At 45.5% G+C, this 19,801-nt stretch overlaps 1 protein-coding gene across 4 annotated transcripts in view; it reads right to left on the bottom strand.

Moving 5' to 3' along the window:
* DIP2A (disco interacting protein 2 homolog A) overlaps nucleotides 1-19,801 on the bottom strand; it is a 120,886-nt gene that overhangs the window by 24,943 nt on the left and 76,142 nt on the right. For all 4 annotated transcript variants that reach the window (XM_017538480.2, XM_017538478.2, XM_017538477.2 and 1 more), the window contains exons 9-20: nucleotides 16,942-17,033; nucleotides 13,382-13,492; nucleotides 11,678-11,801; nucleotides 11,190-11,299; nucleotides 10,623-10,725; nucleotides 8,114-8,178; nucleotides 7,863-7,956; nucleotides 6,799-6,918; nucleotides 5,362-5,476; nucleotides 3,784-3,923; nucleotides 1,128-1,264; nucleotides 422-502 (exon numbers count right to left, since the gene is read on the bottom strand). In XM_017538480.2, the coding sequence (XP_017393969.1) occupies nucleotides 422-502; nucleotides 1,128-1,264; nucleotides 3,784-3,923; nucleotides 5,362-5,476; nucleotides 6,799-6,918; nucleotides 7,863-7,956; nucleotides 8,114-8,178; nucleotides 10,623-10,725; nucleotides 11,190-11,299; nucleotides 11,678-11,801; nucleotides 13,382-13,492; nucleotides 16,942-17,033 (1,292 nt within the window). The remainder of the gene's footprint in view (nucleotides 1-421; nucleotides 503-1,127; nucleotides 1,265-3,783; nucleotides 3,924-5,361; nucleotides 5,477-6,798; nucleotides 6,919-7,862; nucleotides 7,957-8,113; nucleotides 8,179-10,622; nucleotides 10,726-11,189; nucleotides 11,300-11,677; nucleotides 11,802-13,381; nucleotides 13,493-16,941; nucleotides 17,034-19,801) is intronic.

Below are 19,801 nucleotides of genomic sequence, written 5' to 3' on the forward strand. Positions count from 1 at the left end.
AAAAAAAAAAAAAAAAAGAGGTTGCCAGAACTCCCCTGGGAAGGAGGAGGCAAAACTGCCCAGCTGAGAGAAACACTGGGCCAAGATGTTACAAATAGAAGTATTTATTTTTAAATAGTTTAGACATCCATAGTGGTATAATGAATATTCACGGACCAGCCACTCCATATAAAAAGCAAAACACCCTCATCCATCCCTGGGACCCCCGACTCGGGCCTGTGTGCAGGACTGCACACTGATCTCGGAGGTGTGGACGGCCCTGCACACAGGTGCAGTGATGGGCGGGGAGGTCAGCGTGACCACAGGGCCACATGGAAGGTCAGGAACAGCCAGGACAAGAGCAGAACTGCAGCAAGGTGTCCCTTAGCCACGCCCCCTACCTTCTCTGACTGCCAGTCCTGATATGGGAGGACATACTCACAGGCCCAATGAAGCCCAGCAGGCCCGTCCTGGTGAAAGGCCTGTCAAAGACGGGTGACCCTCCTGCGGTGACTGGAACTGTCTGCACAGAGTGGAAAGGGGCACAATCAGGCTGTGGACAACCAACTAACTGGCCAAAAAGACCCAGCAGGTGGCAGGAGACTCAGTACCACGTGCATGCCTGCCACGCCTGCCAACCAGGGGAAAAAAGAGGCTGGTACTGCATAGGCCCAGTTTCCGTGGCCTGGCTACTCCATCTCCTGGGCAGGCCTCCTGAGGCAGGACACAAGCATGCCTTTTACCTCTGCTCTGGATGTGTGGCCTCCCCTGGCCTCAGTAGACTTGTCCTGAACAACTCACATTACAACAATGCAAATGTGGCAGAGGGCTGGTTTCCCTGGGGCCAGAGTGAGTGCCTTCCTATCGGCCACCAGGCAGCACCCACATGCCCTTCTCCCATGCAGGACCGTGGGAAGCACACTGACTCCCAGCTTCTCACAGCATGTCTGGTCCTGGTCCCGGCCCCACCCTCACTCTGGGAGGACACACAGAGGTGTGTAGGCCATGTGCCAACAGCCCTAGGAGGGCCTGTGTGGAGGGAGACCATCCCCAACACCACTGCAATCCCCCAGCACCCCGCACACCTGGGGCCCCCTGAGTGGTCACAGAACTTAACTTAAACAGGAAAGTCAGGAAAAGGGACAAACCTCAAACACATTCTTCGTGATTCCAAGCAATCCATAGTAGGCTGTGCCAGTTGCGCTGGAATTGACGCATATTTCTCCCACTTCATCAGTTTTACAAAGATAAGGGGTACCTTCTAACTTCACAACACATACATTAGCTAAAATGAGAAAAAAAACCTCAAAATAATAAAGGATATGTTTAAATGGATCATTCACAAAGATCTCCTTGCTGCTGTTTGTGCAGTAATGGAAACAGGATGTTATACACACAGCATCTTCTTATAAGGAGTTTTATGATACACACGCTACCCAGTTGTCTTACACTGCATATGTAGTATTCTTATAACCACTGTAAGGTGACTAGAAAGTACAACACATCCTTCATATAATAAGCCCCGGCTGACAAAATATGTCCTCTATGATAAACAAACCCTGTGCTGCCTCCTATCCCATTGTCCTCTTGGGGCCATGTGGGGTGCTCCTGACTATCACCACCACACCGGCTCCTACACCACAGCCTGACAGAACTCTGCCCCATGCCTGCTCCCTTTCTAGTAACTTTATTTTAAACGCTGATCTGCCATGTGACTCCAGACTAATCTAAGTCCAGGAGTGCCTCTAAGATGTCTTCATGGAGAAGCATCTATTCATCTTAAGTTTTGCCTAACCTCCAAAACAACCCTTGATGCTGCTGTAAATGCCATAAGCTACAAGGCCCAGAGCACTCCCTCGGCCATGTGTACGTTCCTTCCAGAGCACAGATGTTTTTCCCCAAGACATAGGCCCTGGGTCTGGAGGGTTGCAGCGCAGAGATCTGCCTGTCTTGCAGCGATTCAAGACCATGATTTCATCGGTAAGTTCCCCAATAGATCGCCCTTTACTGATAAACTGGATCTGTCTGCCTCCTTCTTCAGTTTCTCAGCTCTTTCTGCTTTGGGGGCCCAATCTGCACATATGCTCCTTTTCACGGAGCCTGATGGTGCAGGCCTCAGCGTGACTCCTCCCACAGCCCCATCATCATAAAAGACTTAGCAGAGAGAATGCAGCCGTGCTTGGCTGATATGGAAGGTGGTGCTTGTCTGCACTTCAGGCAACCATCCAGGCAGCCGTCAGTGCCACATAACACTCACAGGCACACGCAGAGATGGGGCAAGGTCACAAAAAGACACAAAGCACTACGTATACCCTTGATGCCGTAGTGAACACAAACACCGCAGGCTTACACAGGGCAGACTGAAAAACTGCTGAAGACAAATCACCCGTCGGATTCACCATGTGGCTCAGTCCCACAACAAGGGGCATAGCCAGGGGGCTGTGAAGCATCATGGGAAACAGGTCCGCCTGGGAGAGCGCTGTGCATACACCTAGAGAGCACTACACATGCATGTCATGTCCTAATCCACATTTTACAAATAAAATGCTCACAACTACAGATGTTCCTTCGATTCATTCAGAATCATGACCTCAACATGATTTTCCAGTAAAGTTTAAACAGCTACCTATATTTTCCCCATCACATAAATAAGTGAGACCCCAATGATTGATGTATGTGAAAATGTTTTGGCCACAGGTTCAAGCACTGTACAAGACGGACAGGTCCATTTCCAAGTAGAAATACAGGAAGAAAAGGATGTCATTCATATGAATAAAAAGTAGAGCTAGAAACACAAGTTGAAATCCTCCAGTCTTCAGTGAGGACCCAGTGTCTGTGTACACACAGGGATCAGGCACCACCTGGCCCCGAGCTCCAGGTTAGGGATGGCTGAGCTGCCAGCACCACCCACAGGGTCTGCACCTGAGCAGCACAGCCACCTGCAGAAGGCAGAGCTGCGGGCACAAGGGCCAGAATGCTGAGAAGCACGCGGTGCCTGCAATCCCTAACACAGTCAGGGCCTCACAGGAAAGGCGGAGACTGCACTGAGAGATGGGGCCTGCCTCTAGAAGTCACCAAAAGGGGCCAAGACAGCTGCCCATGAACCCCAAAAGAGCCTGAGGCAGGAAAATTGAAGTAGCTGTGGGGTGGCTACAAGCAGGGCAGCCTCAGACCATGTGACAGTGACCCTACTTGGCTGTCACCAGCGCCTCCCAGGCCAGGTTCTGCCTCAGGCTGGCAAGGAAAACCTCCAACATGTAACATGACAGTCAGGCCCACAGAGCTGACTTCTGCACAAGAGATCACATAGGCCTTTCTGACACCTAAGAATTTCTGGGAAGCTTCCATGAGGCTTCAACCATAACACATGGTTGCTTCAACTTATTTAGATAACCTAATTGTCAAGTTATTCATAAACATTACCATATTCCTCAGAGTTGCCCACTTCACATGGTTGCTGTGGGGTTAAGTGCTTCAACACATGTGAAGTATAAAACCTGTGACTGGAATGCAGTGAGCTATTGTCACCATCTCCCCAAACATCAGAGAACTGTAAGCGAGCTGCACAGCCCACATACACATCTTTGTATTTTAGCTCATCTTTAAACTTAACACAAAGACAGGGAAAAAACTGAGCAAATATTTGACAAACTAAAATTCCAATTTACCTTGAAAACCTTCTTGAGAATCGTTTTACTTGCATGCTTGCTTCTAGAGCACTACGACGAAGCCTGGAACATTTATAACCCTTTTTGTTACATCAATCAGTCGCGGACAAAGACCCACTCTGGTTAAGTCCCTTACCTCCAGGCATCACCTGACCAACGTCCTGAACAGTAAGGACTGACAACTTTTCTTCAGTATCCACTCTGATAACACCGTAACTTAGACCATTCATCGACAGAACCGCTTTTCTTGGAGGTGGTCCTCCCAGATCAGGTGGCCTAGAAAACAAAACCACAACGGAGTTAATTGATGAGGGGGATAAAATTCCAGGGAGGTGAGCCCACCTTGCCTGCAGCATGATTCTGCACCAAAGCCACTGCTCCATGCTACAGACTTGTGAGAAACACATGTTCTAAAGATGCTGCAATGTCTCCACACCACATGTCCCTCTGCAATGTGACCTTGACACGCCATTCAGTGGGAGAAGGGCCTGTGACTACAGTAGGGGTGATGCTATGTGACTTCCAGTGCAGGCCATAAATGTCAATTCGGCTTCTACCTGGTTGTGCTGGGACACTCGCCTGGAGCCCTGGGAAGCCAGGCAAACAGAATGACTGTGTTGAGGCCACTGCCCTGCAAGGAAGCCCAGAGCAGCCCACTCTGAGAGGCCAGGTGGGGGCCCAGAGATGGTCTCAGCCCCTCACGGCTCCTGTCCAAACACCATCTCCTGCAAGCCAAAAGCACCTGGCAGAGGCTTTCCCAAACTCCTGGCCCACAGAAAGCCTGAGGGATAATAAAATGACTGTTGTTGTTTGTGATACAACAATAGTAACTGAACACTAAGCAACAAAGGTTAGTGTTTCCTCCAATAAGAAAAAAATTAAACCGTTGCGCAAAACAAATCATCATAGAACAAAAGAATGAAGAACAATTTATAGTTTGTAGATGACAATAGTGTTTTTTAATGTTAAGTGTTTAAAAAGTTAGGGTTACTTTTAGAAACTTGGGGTTACTTACATAAATGGAAACACACACAATTTATGAATATGTGACTATAATACAAGACCACAACTGAGGCTAAGACACCCTCAGCTGTGAGTACACTGCATTCTACCCCCAGGATGGAACTGGGGTTGGAGTGGTAAGAAGAGGGGAAAGGAAACCTCCGGAGCAGGGTGAGGAGCACAGGAAGGGCCAGCAGCCCCGCACCCACACACAAGGATGCTCAGGACAGTCTGTAGGCCCAACATGCCCTCCAGGCTGAGAGAGGTGACATGAGGAGAACAGCCACGAGGGCAGCATGGGCCTCCCAGGAGGTGGGTGGCTGGATGCTAAGCACCAGGCTGGGCGCGTCTCCAGGCAGGTCAATGGTTCCCACAGACTCCATGGCTGACAGGCATCTGCCTCTGAGTAAGGACCAGTTCCTAGGTTGTAATGATTACTACGGCTACAGATGAGATGACAAGGCCTTTCTAATTTGGCAAGCACTTCAGAAAAATCACAAGCCGGCATTCGGCAAGAATCCAGAATATGGCCCAGGAAGCTGCTACTCAATTCCCTATGCAAGCCCAAGCTGGCAAAAAGCAGCAGGCCAGGCACCAAGGTGCTGCTGCACAAATGGGCCTGGATCCTAACAGGCACAGCTCCAGAATAACTCTGTTGTACACGGAAGACTCAACTCAGTGCTCACAAGACACAAGCAAGGAATGAGGTTACCTGCGGATGGCGACAGTGAGCGCCTCAGGAGAACTGGCACAAGGACAGATGACCTCTGGCCTCAGACCTCTGGACTGGAAGACGTTGAGGAAGGCGTCACAGGAGGAGATTGACCCTGCACGGAGCAACAAGGTGGAATGCCAGCACTAACTGGGGGCCAGCAGGGAAAGGGTAACAGCTGGCCACTGACACACAGGAGCACATGCTCTTGGGAGTACACCAGGCAATAGCTGGTGGCTGTACAAGCTCAAGTCAGCATAGCCTGCAGCCATCGGGACCCAGGGCTGCGTCAGCAGAAGGAAGGGGCCCTTTCAAGGCATCCTCAGACTTCACGATCTTCAAGGGAGATGGTGTCTTTAAAGAAAACCAGGCAGCCATGGACGGTTTGGTGCTATAAAGGGCAAAAAGGGCATCACTAGGGACAGGAAGGCGCCGTATATGGTGGCTGACAAGCCGCACGGCACTGCAAGTATCAGGCACAGCGACTGGGGAGTGCCACGGGAGGAGGCACTGGAGGGGTGGGGCACGCTGATTCCACCATGTGGACCACAGAGAGGCAGTGGGCGTGGGGTGGAGACAAAGAGACCTGAGCAGCGCTGCAGAACCCAGAAGCAGGCCCTGCCTGTCTCAGGTGTGGACCTGAGAATGAGAGGCTCTGGGCATGCTGAAAGGTGGGGTGCTCTCCCAAGAGATGGGGGATACCAGGGGTTCCATCTCTTGTGCTACACTGGAGAGGGGATAAGACGAAATGTCAGCTTCTGACCCAGGGTAGTCTCCAATGCCTAGACAGTGATGCAAGTTAACAATCAAGAAAAGCCCCAATATCTGGTCAACAGGTGCGTGCTAGAACAGGAGCCCCTGTGTGACCAGCATTACCTGAGGTTTCCCCAGAGGAAGTACCGAGTCCGACCCTGGACAGTCTGCGCCCCAGAGCTCACATGTGTGCAGCTCTGACAAAAGCAATTATCACTCAGACCACCGTACACAGGAAGTCCGAGGTGCTCAGGCAGCAGCCACAGGGAGTTCCTCCTGGGAGGATCTGGGGGCGACCCAGGCAAACCAGAAGGAACAGTCATTGGGTCCTGGTGGGAGAAGTTAAGCCAGAAACCAGCGAGGTGGGGGCACCAGGACAAAGGGCAGGAGGCTGGGGATGAGGTCCGAAGAGAAAAAGGAACCCCCAGGCCACGGCATAATCTGGTAATTACTTAAGAAAGATGACTCTCATTAAGGCATGTACCTTTCATCAACTGTATTAAAACTGCTTTTAAATCTAGTGGCCTAATAAACATGCATGAGATAAGCCAGTGAATCACCAAGATGTTCCATGTCATAGAAATGATGTGTAAACAGCTCAGTTTTGCTTCTCAGTGTATTCTACTTTGGTTTGCAGGAGGGGACACTGTGTGGGCTATGCCTCAGGCGCAAAGGCTCACTTACACGGGTTGGCACCATCTGCCACAATCAGCATTCGCAGTGAGCTGAGGCTGACATCCCTCTGGCCTCGCTGAGCTAGGAGAGACCAGTGCATGTCTCGTGACTTCACCAGCGCGGCCCGAGCTGCAGAGAGAGGATGGCACAGACATCCCTCCGTCACGAGGACTGGCACCCTCACACACCTACACACACGTGCACCTCATCCCACACAGAGGTGCACACACACAAAGAGACTCAACACTTAGCTCCCAGGTTACAAGCTCTCTGCAACCGTCTCTCATATGCAATCTAACTAACCCTCAACACTTTTTCCACAAAAATCAACTCTGAGGTACAATTTAGACATCAAAAACTCAGATCCATTTCCAACATTAATCTTTTCTTAGAAGCTCCATACTGCTCTTTTCCTATCTGCCTGCTTCGTCTCACGTTGTCCCTCCCCGAACCCCTGGTACTGGCTAGTCGAGAGGTGTGAGGACCCCAGGAGCTGAACAGAGGGTCTCAGGCCTCAATCTGGGCCCTGCACTGGCTAGCATGTGGCACCCAGCAAATACCCCCACCCCACCCAAGCTTCAGCTTTCCTCCATAAAGTGGGACAGACAGAGAGAGCTGACCCTCCCTGCTGCTCTGAGACATGCCTAGAGGGGCACAGCCCAGCAGGAAGAACAAGGCAACATGGTGTCCCAGGTGAGCCAGTGCCTCAGTAGCTGGTAAAGGTGCCACTGAGCTCCACAGGGCAGAACACAGACTGCCGACTGTGCAGGTATGGCCATGCTGGGGCTTCCTGCTTGGTCCCAGGAGGCACCTCAACCACTGAGAAAAGTGAGACCCCCACCTCACCAAGTGGCGCTGTCTTACTACATCACCCATGAAACCCTGAGGGCCATGCCCGAGGCAGAGAAAACCCCCATTCTCTTGGGCAGGGGTATGACCAAGAAAGACGTCCCATGGCTCCTCAGCCTACATCTGCAGTTCCACGTCAGCTTTATTTATTTTTAATCACCAAAGATCAGTTCAAAGAGCTTTTCCTAAAGAACGGTGAGTGCCGTGACCAGGATATCCATTACCTTTATAGTAGCATACTTTCTGGATCCAGGAGAGCGGGTTGGCCTTCATCAGTGCGTAGGGGACACTGACCACGTGCATCCTGTTCATGACGCTCTGTGGGGGAGCAGACACGCTCAGGGCAAGCAGGCCCGAGCCACACCAGAAAAAGAAAAACAAAACCAACATACTCTCCCAACAACATTTCAGGCAGAGGCTCGGGTTCATCTAAATCCCTTGTTCCAACAATTAGTCATCAGCAAACAACACTCACTGTTAACACTCCATGCCACAGACCAGCATCCCTTTTGAAATCCAGCACATTTGTTAATGTTTCAGCTGAAAGTGGACAAAGAAGGTTAAACTACTGATCAACCTCTGAACAGGCCCTATGCATTTTCTAGAGAAATTCTGAGGTGAGTACCTCATCAACATGTTAAGTTTCAGGGAACAGATACAGCATTTCCAAATACTGTGTACCAATTAATAATAATCCTGGTTAGCTATTCAAATGACTGGAAACACGTAAGAGTAGAAGGTCATGCAACTAATGCAGAGAACCATGCTGAGCACTAATCGGAAGGCAAAGGAACATCATATACTGAAGAAGCTGTAAAAGGTGTTACCACATCTTTTCTTTTCTTTTTTGAGACCGAGTCTTGCTCTGTCAACCAGCCCGGAGTGCAGTGGTGGGATCTCAGCTCACTGTAACCTCTGCCTCCCAGGTTCACACAATTCTCCTGTCTCAGCCTCCCGAATAGCTGGGACTACAGGCATGCGCCACCACACCCAGCTAATTTTTCTATCTTTGGTAGAGACAGGATTTCGCCATGTTGGCCAGGATGGTCTCAAACTCCTACCTTGGTGATCTGCCTACCTCAGCCTCCCAAAGTGCTGGGATTACAGGCATAAGTCACCACACCTGGCCACACCACATCTTTTCATCACATGTTTTGAGTGGATATTTTCAGAATGAAGAGGTGGGGATGAAAAACTGTCAGGGATATTCTTACTTCTCAACTCTACACCGGATCTCCTCAATTCTCACACCTAGAGGCTGTGATCCAGCATCTCCCCTCTATCTCATTGAGCTGGTGGTTCACATCACCCTTCAGAAAGTCACTCTTCCTTTGCCTGTTTTCTCATCCAGAGGTGTGCAGCTAACACATTTTAGGGAGCTCCCGGCCAAGTCCTCTCTAGGACCTGGCTCGTACTTCACAGGCAGAAAGGACAGAGGCTGGGGCTGGGCAGACCTGGCTTCTCGCCAAAGGCCACAGCACTCCAAAGGCAAACAGGAGAAGTTTGACTTGTGTGCCAGGAAATGCTGTTGCATCATGAACAACAGTACTGTAAATACCCTTTCTCTATTGGCTAAAGAACACAAATTATTACTATTATTTTTAGAGACGGGGTCTTATCACGTTGCCAGGCTGCAATGCAGTGGCTATTCATAGGCACAACCCCACTACTGATTGGCATGGAAGTTTTGACCTGCTCCCTTTCCGACTTGGGTCGGTTCACCCCTCCTTAGCAAGCTGATGGTTCCCCACTCCTAGAAGGTCACCATGTTGCTGCCAAAATTAGTGCAGATACCCGGCTGGCATAGCGCACTACAGCCCAGAATTCCCGGGCTCAGGTGGTCTTCTTACCTCAGCCTACCGAGTAGCTGGGACTGTAGGCACACACCACCACACCTGGCTAAAGAACCCAAATTATAGGTGACATACGTAAGATTAGCTCTGGACTGAGGACAAAGAAACTCAAGGGTCTTGATTTGAAAGATCTAACTTTTTGAATTTAATAAAGTCCTTTAAAAATACCTAAAATCATTTTCCAAATCTCCAGTAAAAGCTTTAGCTGTGCCCTCAACCTAACCCTTGCTTCTTAACACTTCTTTCTTTTTTAAATTTTATTTAAAATTTCTCTTTTTTTGTAGAGATGGGGTCTCATTATGTTGTCCAGGCTGGTCTGAAACTCTTGACCTCAAGTGTTCCTCCTACCAAAGTGGTGGGATTACTGGTGTGAGCCACCGCACCTGGCCTTAAACACCTATATTTTAGATATTTAAACATACCATTAAATTCCACTTTCTAGTGTTGTTCAATTCCAGTATTACAATGTAAGAAAACTGCTATGCATCCATTTTTATAGTTTTTAAAATTACTTGTCAGAGTGTACCCCATAAATATATACAATTAGTACTTATCAGTTAAATATTAATTTTAAAGTATTTCCCTAAGTATCTGACATTTGAAGTAAATCAGGTGCCAACTATACTTTACCAAGAGATCATCTATAACCATATTCTACTTACATATTTACATGCATGACGATTTAGGTCAAAACTACAGTCATAGATACAGTAATAGAAAAATAAGAGTGTTTTCCTCTTTTTGAATGAAAAATGCCCTGACCCTCAGTATGTCACAAAGTAAGCCAGACCCCTAGGGCTGGCCTGTGAACCCAGTACTGTGTATAAGTGAATCAGTGGGATATAGGTTTCATGTTCCATAAAACCAACATCCATGTGCATTTACTGAAAACAACCCTGAATGGGGTTGCCTGGACTCTGATAAGAGACGCTGTATGCCCTCTTGGCCAGTATAGAGATCCCACAAGCATGCTAAAGATGGTGCATCTCCCTACCTGGCATGACCTGGATTAATGGGCAAAGGCATTACCCAGGGGTGGTTTTGACAGGTGCAGCAACAGTCACATGATTCGGTACGTCAAGTATCTGTGTGAGGCTGGAGGGGCCACCACCCCACCCCAAGTGCCCTTACCTTCTGAGTACCCGCATGCTTGGGTCAGAGCCTGGCACTGTGCCAGCAGGGATGCATGGGACACAGTGACGCCCACTGTACTGCCTTCTTTGCTGGTTTTATACTGAAAGATGCCAAGGGAAAAAACATTATATGTTATTTCTAGAGCTGACAACAGACAGAATGGAGACTGACAGAATCTTCAAAGGAAGAACTGGTCAGTGTCTCTCTGCTAACCATCCCATGAGGCCCAGGTGCATGGCAAGCCCTGGCCACTGAGGGGATGCTTCAGTTGAACTCATGGCTCCTCCTGGGCAGGTACCCGAGGGCAATGCTGTGACATGGACTCCATCACTACTGTCTCCATCCCCAGGGGGCAAGTTAGGAGAGAATTAGGTAAGAGAGAAACCTGGAAGGATCTGAGCAAGGATCTATATGACACTCCAGATTTCTGAGGCAGAGATAAAACAAGAACTGTTAGGCCAAAATTTAAAATATATATATATGGCAACTTAAATTCTTATGAAAAGCAAGACTTAAGCCTGTGGGGCATGTTTTTACATGCTCTGAGTTAGGAACGGTCATTACCTCAATGTAGGCAGTCCCAGTCCCTGTGTCCTGGGCCAGAGGGTGCCAGTCCTTGGGGGGCTTGGCTAGATGCTTCCCATCAATCACCAGCCAGGAAAGGGGAGGCCATCCTGGGACACACAGACAGGAGACAGAACAGCGAGCAGTCAAAGATGCCTCTACTCCCCACACTGGAAGCCTGCGCCTCTGACATGCAACACTGGCTTGCAGCATGCAGCACTTGCGACTAAGGAGTGCAAGTTTTAGTCTCGTTTCATTTTATTTAATTTAAAAAGGTACATCTGGCCAGTGGCTACCATATCAGACAGTACAGGTCGAGACACTAAGCCAGGTGAAAACCGAGATTCACAAGGCCCTGAACAAGCAATCATTTTTGCTGAAGACTCAGCCACCTCCGTCATGTTTAATTTCTGGAACAGCGTGCCTGGAGACAGTTTAACATAGACCACAATCAGAACACTGACTCCCCTTCCCTAGGCAGTCCTCACCTTTGAAAGCTGCCACCTCTCCCGTCTGTGCCTTGGGGAGGCCTTTCTGACAAGCGTCTGTGGTCAGGGCCAAGGAGACCCCACAGCTGCCCAGCAGAAACCCAACCTGCTGGCTGCCTGCATCCTGCAAAAAGCAGAGTGACAGTGTGGAAATGGGGTGCTCAGAGCAGCCCCAGCCCCACACCCTCGGTGTTCCAGGTCATGCACAAAGAACAGATCTTTCGTGCATCCCTCATAAAACTTGCAGAACAATTCAGTCCTATTATTGATATATTTGATCTTTTCATAGAAATCGTTCATGAAAATGTGACAACTATGTTTAAATGTAAAAGATAATTTTGGTTTGTTTTTGTGGTAAAATATAAAATATGATGGGCTAATTTCTCAAAGTTTATTCTTACAAATGACATTTAGAAGCATTTTAATAAACTCCAAAATTAATGGCACTGAAATTTCTATTGGATCATGTTTGAAATTTGCAAATTAACCTGGATAGGCCTGGTCATTAACAATATTAATTATTTCCACACAGAAACACGTTTCCTTGTAGCCAAGTCTTCTGTGTTCCTCAGCAAAATTTTGTCATTTTCTTCATATATACTTGACAAATCTCTAGTTTTACTCCTAAGAATCACTGCATTCAAATACCTGCTCATCATATATTATCCTTTGCGATACACTAGTTTTATTTGCAAATTTTACTTTTGGGATTCTTGACTATTTGTGAATAATGCTCATGTTAACAACTGCCTGAATTCTGGGACAGGATGACAGAACACTCTAAAATACATGCCTTGTCTACTTCTAAATGACTTTTTAGTAAACAGATTACTGATATTTACATCCAAAATGTTATAGCCACCTAGACAGCAACCAAAACTGCTCACTGTCATGAACAGAAACGCACGAATTTCCGTCTTGTTTATTTAAAACTGCCTCTGAGAAGTGAGCTATCTCACTGTAATGATATATTTATACCTGAGAAATAATAATTGTTTTCTATAAACATATGGTTTTGAGGAAAAGTTTAATAAAATCTTATTGAATCATAATTCTATTCATTAAAGGAAAAAATGGCTATCATTTCTGTTGGGAAATTCACACAGGTGATAGAACAGCTCCACCTAATAAAAGTGTGGTGTGGGAGCGTCACCAGCAAAACTGTTCTCAGTGCCTCTCTCACCAGCAAGAAGAAAGTCAGATAAAACGGCATCTGGTCCGGGTGTGGTGGTTCATGCCTGTAATCTCAACACTTTGGGAGGCTGAGGCGGGCAGATCACGAGATCAAGACCTCGAGACCATCTTGGCCAACATGGTGAAACCCCGTCTCTACTAAAAATATAAAACCTAGCTGGGCATGGTGGCCTGTACCTGTAGTCCCAGCTACTTGGGAGGCTGAGGCAGGAGAATTGCTTGAACCCAGGAGGCAGACGTTGCAGTGAGCCAAGATCGCGCCACTGCACTCCAGCCTGGCGCCTGGCGACAGAGCAAGACTCTGTCTCAAAAAAAAACAAAAAACAAAAAACGGCATCTGATTTCTCTTGAGTCTTGGCCAGCCTGTCAACTACTAGCTTCCTCTCCTCTGTCAAAACAGCTGCTTGCTGCCTGCCCACACTCAGCGAAAACGATGCAAGATACCACTGGTTGTGTCGAGACTCAAGTTCAGAACTGAACCAGGTGGGACCTCAGCCATGGGTTTATTACCTTTCTCGTTAATGGCACTTCTATGGGGACAGGAACCAGCTCTGCCAGGAGACACCCATAAAACGCAACCATGAACATCACGGGGTCACTATTGGGAAACACGAGCGCCACCTACAACAGTACAAAGAAATGAAGTTAGCTTTCTCACATTCCTCCCCCTTTCCCTTCTCCCATCATCCAAATTTCCAATTTTTACAATATCTAGCTAAATTAAAAGCTAGTTACAAAATAAAATTTTGTTAGCCCCAAATATTGTAATAATTGTGCTTGAAACCATTAAGGGACAAGTCCAAATAGTATTTAACTGAGTAGAGACTGTTAACTCAGGGCCCTTGAGAACATACAGTGATGAACAACCAGTAAGACCCTTCACTTTGTAAAACAAAATGTAAGCTGTATCTATACTTATTCTGTACTTGAAGTCTGGGAATTTAGTTTCTAACAAGGTTGTTTGTTGAAAAGGGCAAGGTTTTCCTTCGAAATTTGGTTTTAATAGTGGTTGCCCAGAACTGTAACCTATAACCTTGAGACTAGATGTTTGGAATGAAATGTATATTTTTATAGAATTTGTTATGAAAAGCTGTGTTCACTTTTACAAAGTATAATATTATAGGAGGCTGAATTTGCCACCAATTTCTTCAACTCTATCCCTGTGACCTTGTCAATTTTATTATTATTTACCTAACCACAGAGATTCTCTTCCAAGTCAAGAAAGTATCTGAAAGTCTTTATCCTTGTAAGAATTTTTTTCGGCCGGGTGCAGTGGCTCACGCCTATAATCCCAGCACTTTGGGAGGCCGAGGCGGGTGGATCACGAGGTCAACATGGTGAAACCCCGTCTCTACTAAAAATACAAAAATTGGCTGGGCATGGTGGCACACGCCTGTAGTCCCAGCTACTCTGGAGGCTGAGGCAGGAGAATTGCTTGAAACCAGGAGGCGGAGGTTGTGGTGAGCCGAGATCGAGCCATTGCACTCCAGCCTGGGTAACAAGAGCGAAACTCTGTCTCAAAAAAAAAGAATTCTTTTCAAGAAAATTAAATCAGTGATTCCTAAATTCATTCTAAAGCGTAACATAAAGTCTCATCTATGAGCACAATATATCATAAAGTATCATTTTTTTAGTAACATTCTTAAACTGTTTACATTTTTATAGCCAAGTACACATTTCCTTTCTTTTCTGGTAACAGCCACCACCATTTCTACTTTATTCGTTTTCTTGTGTATTCTCTAACTAATTTGTTTTAAAATACTCCCTCAGATGGGTCAAATACCCACCAGTATCATTTTCCAAATAACCACCCACTCAGGGGAGCAATGAGCGTCCCCTGCTGCTGACGACTCCACCCCATCCTGGGGTCTCGGTTCTCCTGATGTTGACTGTGCCACCCTGTGGCCTGCTGCCAGTGATCACCCTGGGCATCTACTGTGGTCCTCCTGCTTACACTCTACTTGCTTACATGGCTGAGGGACATCTTCTAAGAGCTAGCCAAGAAAGTGCTTGTGAGCCAAATATTTCTGAGTCCTGCATGTCTGAAATGGCTATACCATTCTCAAATCTGTTGAATCTCTGGGAATAGAATTATAAGTTAAAAATTATATTGCCTCTGAATTTCTGAAGCATCAATCCACTCTCTTCCAGTTTTACCAATGAGAAATCCCAAAGCCAGTGTGCCTGTCAATCCTACTTTTCCCTTCAAAGCTCTGGGGTTCTTTTCTGTACCCTGGTATTATGCAGTACCATGGGCATGTGTTTTCGTGTGCATCCTTGAACATTTACACTCTCCAGGTCTGGGATATTGTCCTGAATTACTATTTTCATTTAAAATGTTCTATTTTCTGTTCTCCTTTCTCTTTCTGGGCTCGTTATCAGTCAGATGTTGGGTCTTCCTGATTGAATCTTTTTGTCCTATTTTACCCTACTTTCTGTCTCTCAGTCTTTCCTACTGACATCCTTTTCTTGATTTATGAAACATCTTCATCTCAGATTTCCAGGAATATTAATATTCACTTTTTAGAAATGCTGTTTTCTATATCTAGCTTTCCTTCAAGTTTGTTTCCTCTTTTCTCCCTTCCTTTCCCTGTCTCTCTCTTTCTCACTCCCTTTCTTCCTTTCCCTTTTGGTATTTTCTCTCATATTGGCATTTCCTTCTTTTTTTTGAGACGGAGTTTCGCTGTTGTTGCCCAGACTGGAGTGCAATGGCACGATCTCGGCTCACCGCAACCTCCGCCTCCTGGGTTCAAGCAATTCTCCTGCCTCAGCCTCCCGAGTAGCTGGGACTACAGGCACGCACCATCGTGCCCAGCTAATTTTTGTATTTTTAGTAGAGACGAGGTTTCACCTTGTTGACCAGGATGGTCTCGATCTCTTGACCTCATGATCCACCCGCCTTGGCCTCCCAAAGTACTGGGATTACAGGCTTGAGCCACCGCGCCCGGCCTGGCATTTCCTTCTTAAAAGTCCTTGGCTAATAGTTCATATTTAGAAGTTCGGTACTGAAAGAGTTACTTGGAACTGTCTGCCAGCTTGCTAACCTACAGTTTCCATGTTGGATGATCTGACACAGGTGACCTTCTCACCAGGGGATCTCACTGATATGCTCATTTTCACGTTCTCTTGTTTTCCACCCTGGACTTTATAGTATACCAGGGGTCCTCAGGTCTGGTCCATCTTGCCTACAGCAGTACTGTCCAAAAAACATTCTGAGATAATGGAAATGTTTTATCTCCAAGCTATCAAAACAGTAGATACTAGCCACACTCCTATTAAGCCCTTAAAATGTTGCTTGTGCAACTAAGAAACTAAATTTTTTATTTTGTTTAATTTTGGTTAATTTAAATAGCCCCACATAGCTACTGCCAACCATATAGGGCAGTGTAGCACCAGAGAAGAAGCCTCTAGCACCCTATTTTGACAGACAGGTACAAGGAGGCTACCTGGACACATAGAATAGGGAAGGAGATAAATATAATGCATATAGAATTTCACAGCAGGGTTTCAGACCTTTAGCTTTTAATTCATAAGATCTAAGCTCTGGAATCTAATATTTTTAATATCAACATATATGAAGTCAAACAGAAGAGAAGATGAAGAAACAGAGGACAATGAGTACAGAAAAAGAATATTGCGTTACTCTCTATCACAAACTTTGTCATATTTAATATTCTTCACTGCTGAATTTTTGTTTTTTTGAGATGGAGTATCATGCTGTCACCTCGGGGTTCAAGCGATTCTCGTGTCTCAGCCTCCCGAGTAGCTGGGATTACAGGCACATACCACCATGCCCAGTTGATTTTTTGTATTTTTAGTAGAGACAGGGTTTTACCATGTTGCCCAGGATGGTCTCAAACTCCTGAGCTCAGGCAATCCATCCGCCTCGGCCTCCCAAAGTGCTAGGGTTACAGGCGAGAGCCACCACGCCCAGCCTTCACTGTTGATTTTAAATCCCTTGTATTAATGCTGTAATTCTAACCAAATGATAGAACACTAATTTCAATGAAACAGATTATTTAAGTCTCTGCTTTTGCTCATTCCAACAAAGTGACATTCTAGTTACTTACTCTATCTCCAGGTTTAAGTAGAGGTTCATTCTTATTAGTCAGTTTATTAAGTAGAGTATAAGCTAGTTTTAAACACCGACTCCAAAGTTTACCTAAAACAAAATAAAAATACCAAGCAATGTAAAATTTGAAAAACAATTAACATTTTAATGTAGAAATCAAAATACCCCATAACATACCATTACCCCATTAGTGGAAATTTAAGTAGCTTCCAACTAGTAACTATTCTGCACAATGCTGTAATGAACATGATTGCTTTCTCTTAAAATTAACTTACAGATTTATTTTTCTTAATACAAAAACAAAACAGGATTTTATTATAGAAAATTTGGATTACAGAAAAGCCAGCAGAGGCCTGGCTCAGTGACTCACGCTTGTAATCCCAGCACTTTGGGAGGCCAAGGCGGGCAGATCACTTGAGGCCAGGAGTTTGAGACCAGCCTGGCCAACATGGTGAAATCCCATCTCTGCTAAAAATACAAAAAAATTAGCCCAGTGTGGTGGTGTATGCCTGTAATCCCAACTATACTCAAGAGGCTGGGACACAAGAATCACTTGAACCTGGGAGGGGGAGGTTGCAGTGAGAGCCCGCCTGGGCAACAGGAGACACTATTTGGAAAAAAAAAAAAAAAAAGCCAGCACAAAGTATTTTGTACGTATGCATATATGTAACACAACTATACACATATATACATGTATACATGTCTCTATGATTTTTTTTTCTCTTTTTTGGGATGGAGTCTCGCTCTTATTGCACAGGCTGGAGTGTAATGGTGCAATCTCGTCTCACTGCAACCTCTGCCTCCCAGGTTCGAGTGATTCTCCTGCCTCAGCCTCCTGAGTAGCTGGGATTATGGATGCTCACTACCACGCCCGGCTAATTTTTTGTATTTTTAGTAGAGAGAGGTTTCACTATGTTGGTCAGGCTAGTCATGAACTCCTGACCTCAGGCGATCCACCCGCCTTGGCCTCCCAAAGTGCTGGGAGTACAGGCATGAGCCACCGTGCCCAGCCATCTCTATAATTTTCAAGAAATGAGATCATACTTCACCCTAGTTTTTCAATTAACACTGCATAGTAAATGGATTTTCATTACATTAAATATCTGACAATTACATCATTTATAAGAGTGACACATAATACATTTAATCTTTACAACAATTCATGAAGTGGGTCATATCTTTATTTTAACATGTTAAATTCCTAATATGTTAAACTTAAGATGTTAAAATACAAAGCAATCCCAAAGAGAAGTTCCCCTGACCAAAAATCAAGAGACAAAATAAATAAGAGCAATGGATCCAAAGGCGATCTGGGTATCAATGCCACCCATTCTTTACTTGGAAAGCCAACGGGACCTCATCAGGCCGCATCATGAATGAACTCCCATTCACAATTGCTACAAAGAAATAAAATACCCAGGAATACAACTAACAAAGGACGTGTAGGACCTCTTCAAGGAGAGCTGCAAACCACTGCTCAAGGAAATAAGAGAGGACACAAACAGATGGAAAAACATCCCATGCTCATGGTTAGGAATAATCAATATCATGAAAATGGCCATACTGTCCAAAGTAATTTACAGATTCAATGCTATCCCCATCAAGCTACCACTGACCTTCTTCCCAGAACTGGAAAAAACAACCTTAAACTTCATATGGAACCAAAAAAGAGCCCACATAGCCAAGACAATCCTAAGCAAAAAGAATAAAGCTGGAGTCATTACACTACCTGACTTCAAACTATACTACAAGGCTACAGTAATCAAAATAGCATGGTACTGGTACCAAAACAGAGATATAGACCAATGAAATAGAACAGAGGTGTCAGAAGTAACGCCACACATCTTCAACCATCTGATCTTTGACAAACCGGACAAAAACAAGCAATGGAGAAAGAATTCCGTTTAACAAATGGTTTTGGGAAAACTGGTTAGCCATGTGCAGAAAGCTGAAGTTGGACCCCTTTCTTACACCTTATACAAAAATTAACTCTAGATGGATTAAAGATTTAAACATAAGACCTAACACTATAAAAACCCTTGAAGAAAACCGAGGCAATACGATTCAGGACAGAGGCATAGGCAAGGACTTCATGACTAAAACACCAAAAGCAATGGCAACAAAAGCCAAAATAGACAAACGAGATCTAATTAAACTTAAGGGCTTCTGTACAGCAAAAGAAACTATTATTAGAGTGAACTGGCAGCCAACAGGATGGGAAAAATATTTTGCAATCTACCCATCTGACAAAGGGCTAACATCCAGAATCTACAAAGAACTTAAATTTATAAGAAAAAAACCAACCCCATCAAAAAGTGGGCAAAGGATATGAACAGACACTTTTCAAAAGAAGGCATTTATGTGGCCAAGAAACATATGAAAAAATGCTCATCATCATGGTCATTAGAGAAATGCAAATCAAAACCACACTGAGATACCATCTCGCACCAGTTAGAAAGATGATCATTAAAAAATCTGTAGATAGATGCTGGAGAGGATGTGGAGAAAGAGGAATGCTTTTACAGTATTGGTGGGTAAATTAGTTCAATCATTGTACAAGACAGTGTGGCGATTCCTCAAGGATCTAGAAATAGAAATACCATTTGACCCAGCAATCCCATTACTGGGTATATACCCAAAGAATTATGAATCATTCTATTATAAAGACACATGCACACGTATGTTCATTGTGGCAGCGTTTACAATACCAAAGACTTGGAACCAACCCAAATGCCCATCAATGACAGACTGGATAAAGAAAATGTGGCACATATACACCATGGAATACTATGCAGCCATAAAAAAGGATGAGTTCATGTCCTTTGCAGGGACATGGATGAAGCTGGAAACCATCATTC

This window comes from Cebus imitator, unplaced genomic scaffold, assembly GCF_001604975.1.
Source record: "Cebus imitator isolate Cc_AM_T3 unplaced genomic scaffold, Cebus_imitator-1.0 Scaffold112, whole genome shotgun sequence".
NCBI lineage: Eukaryota > Metazoa > Chordata > Mammalia > Primates > Cebidae > Cebus > Cebus imitator.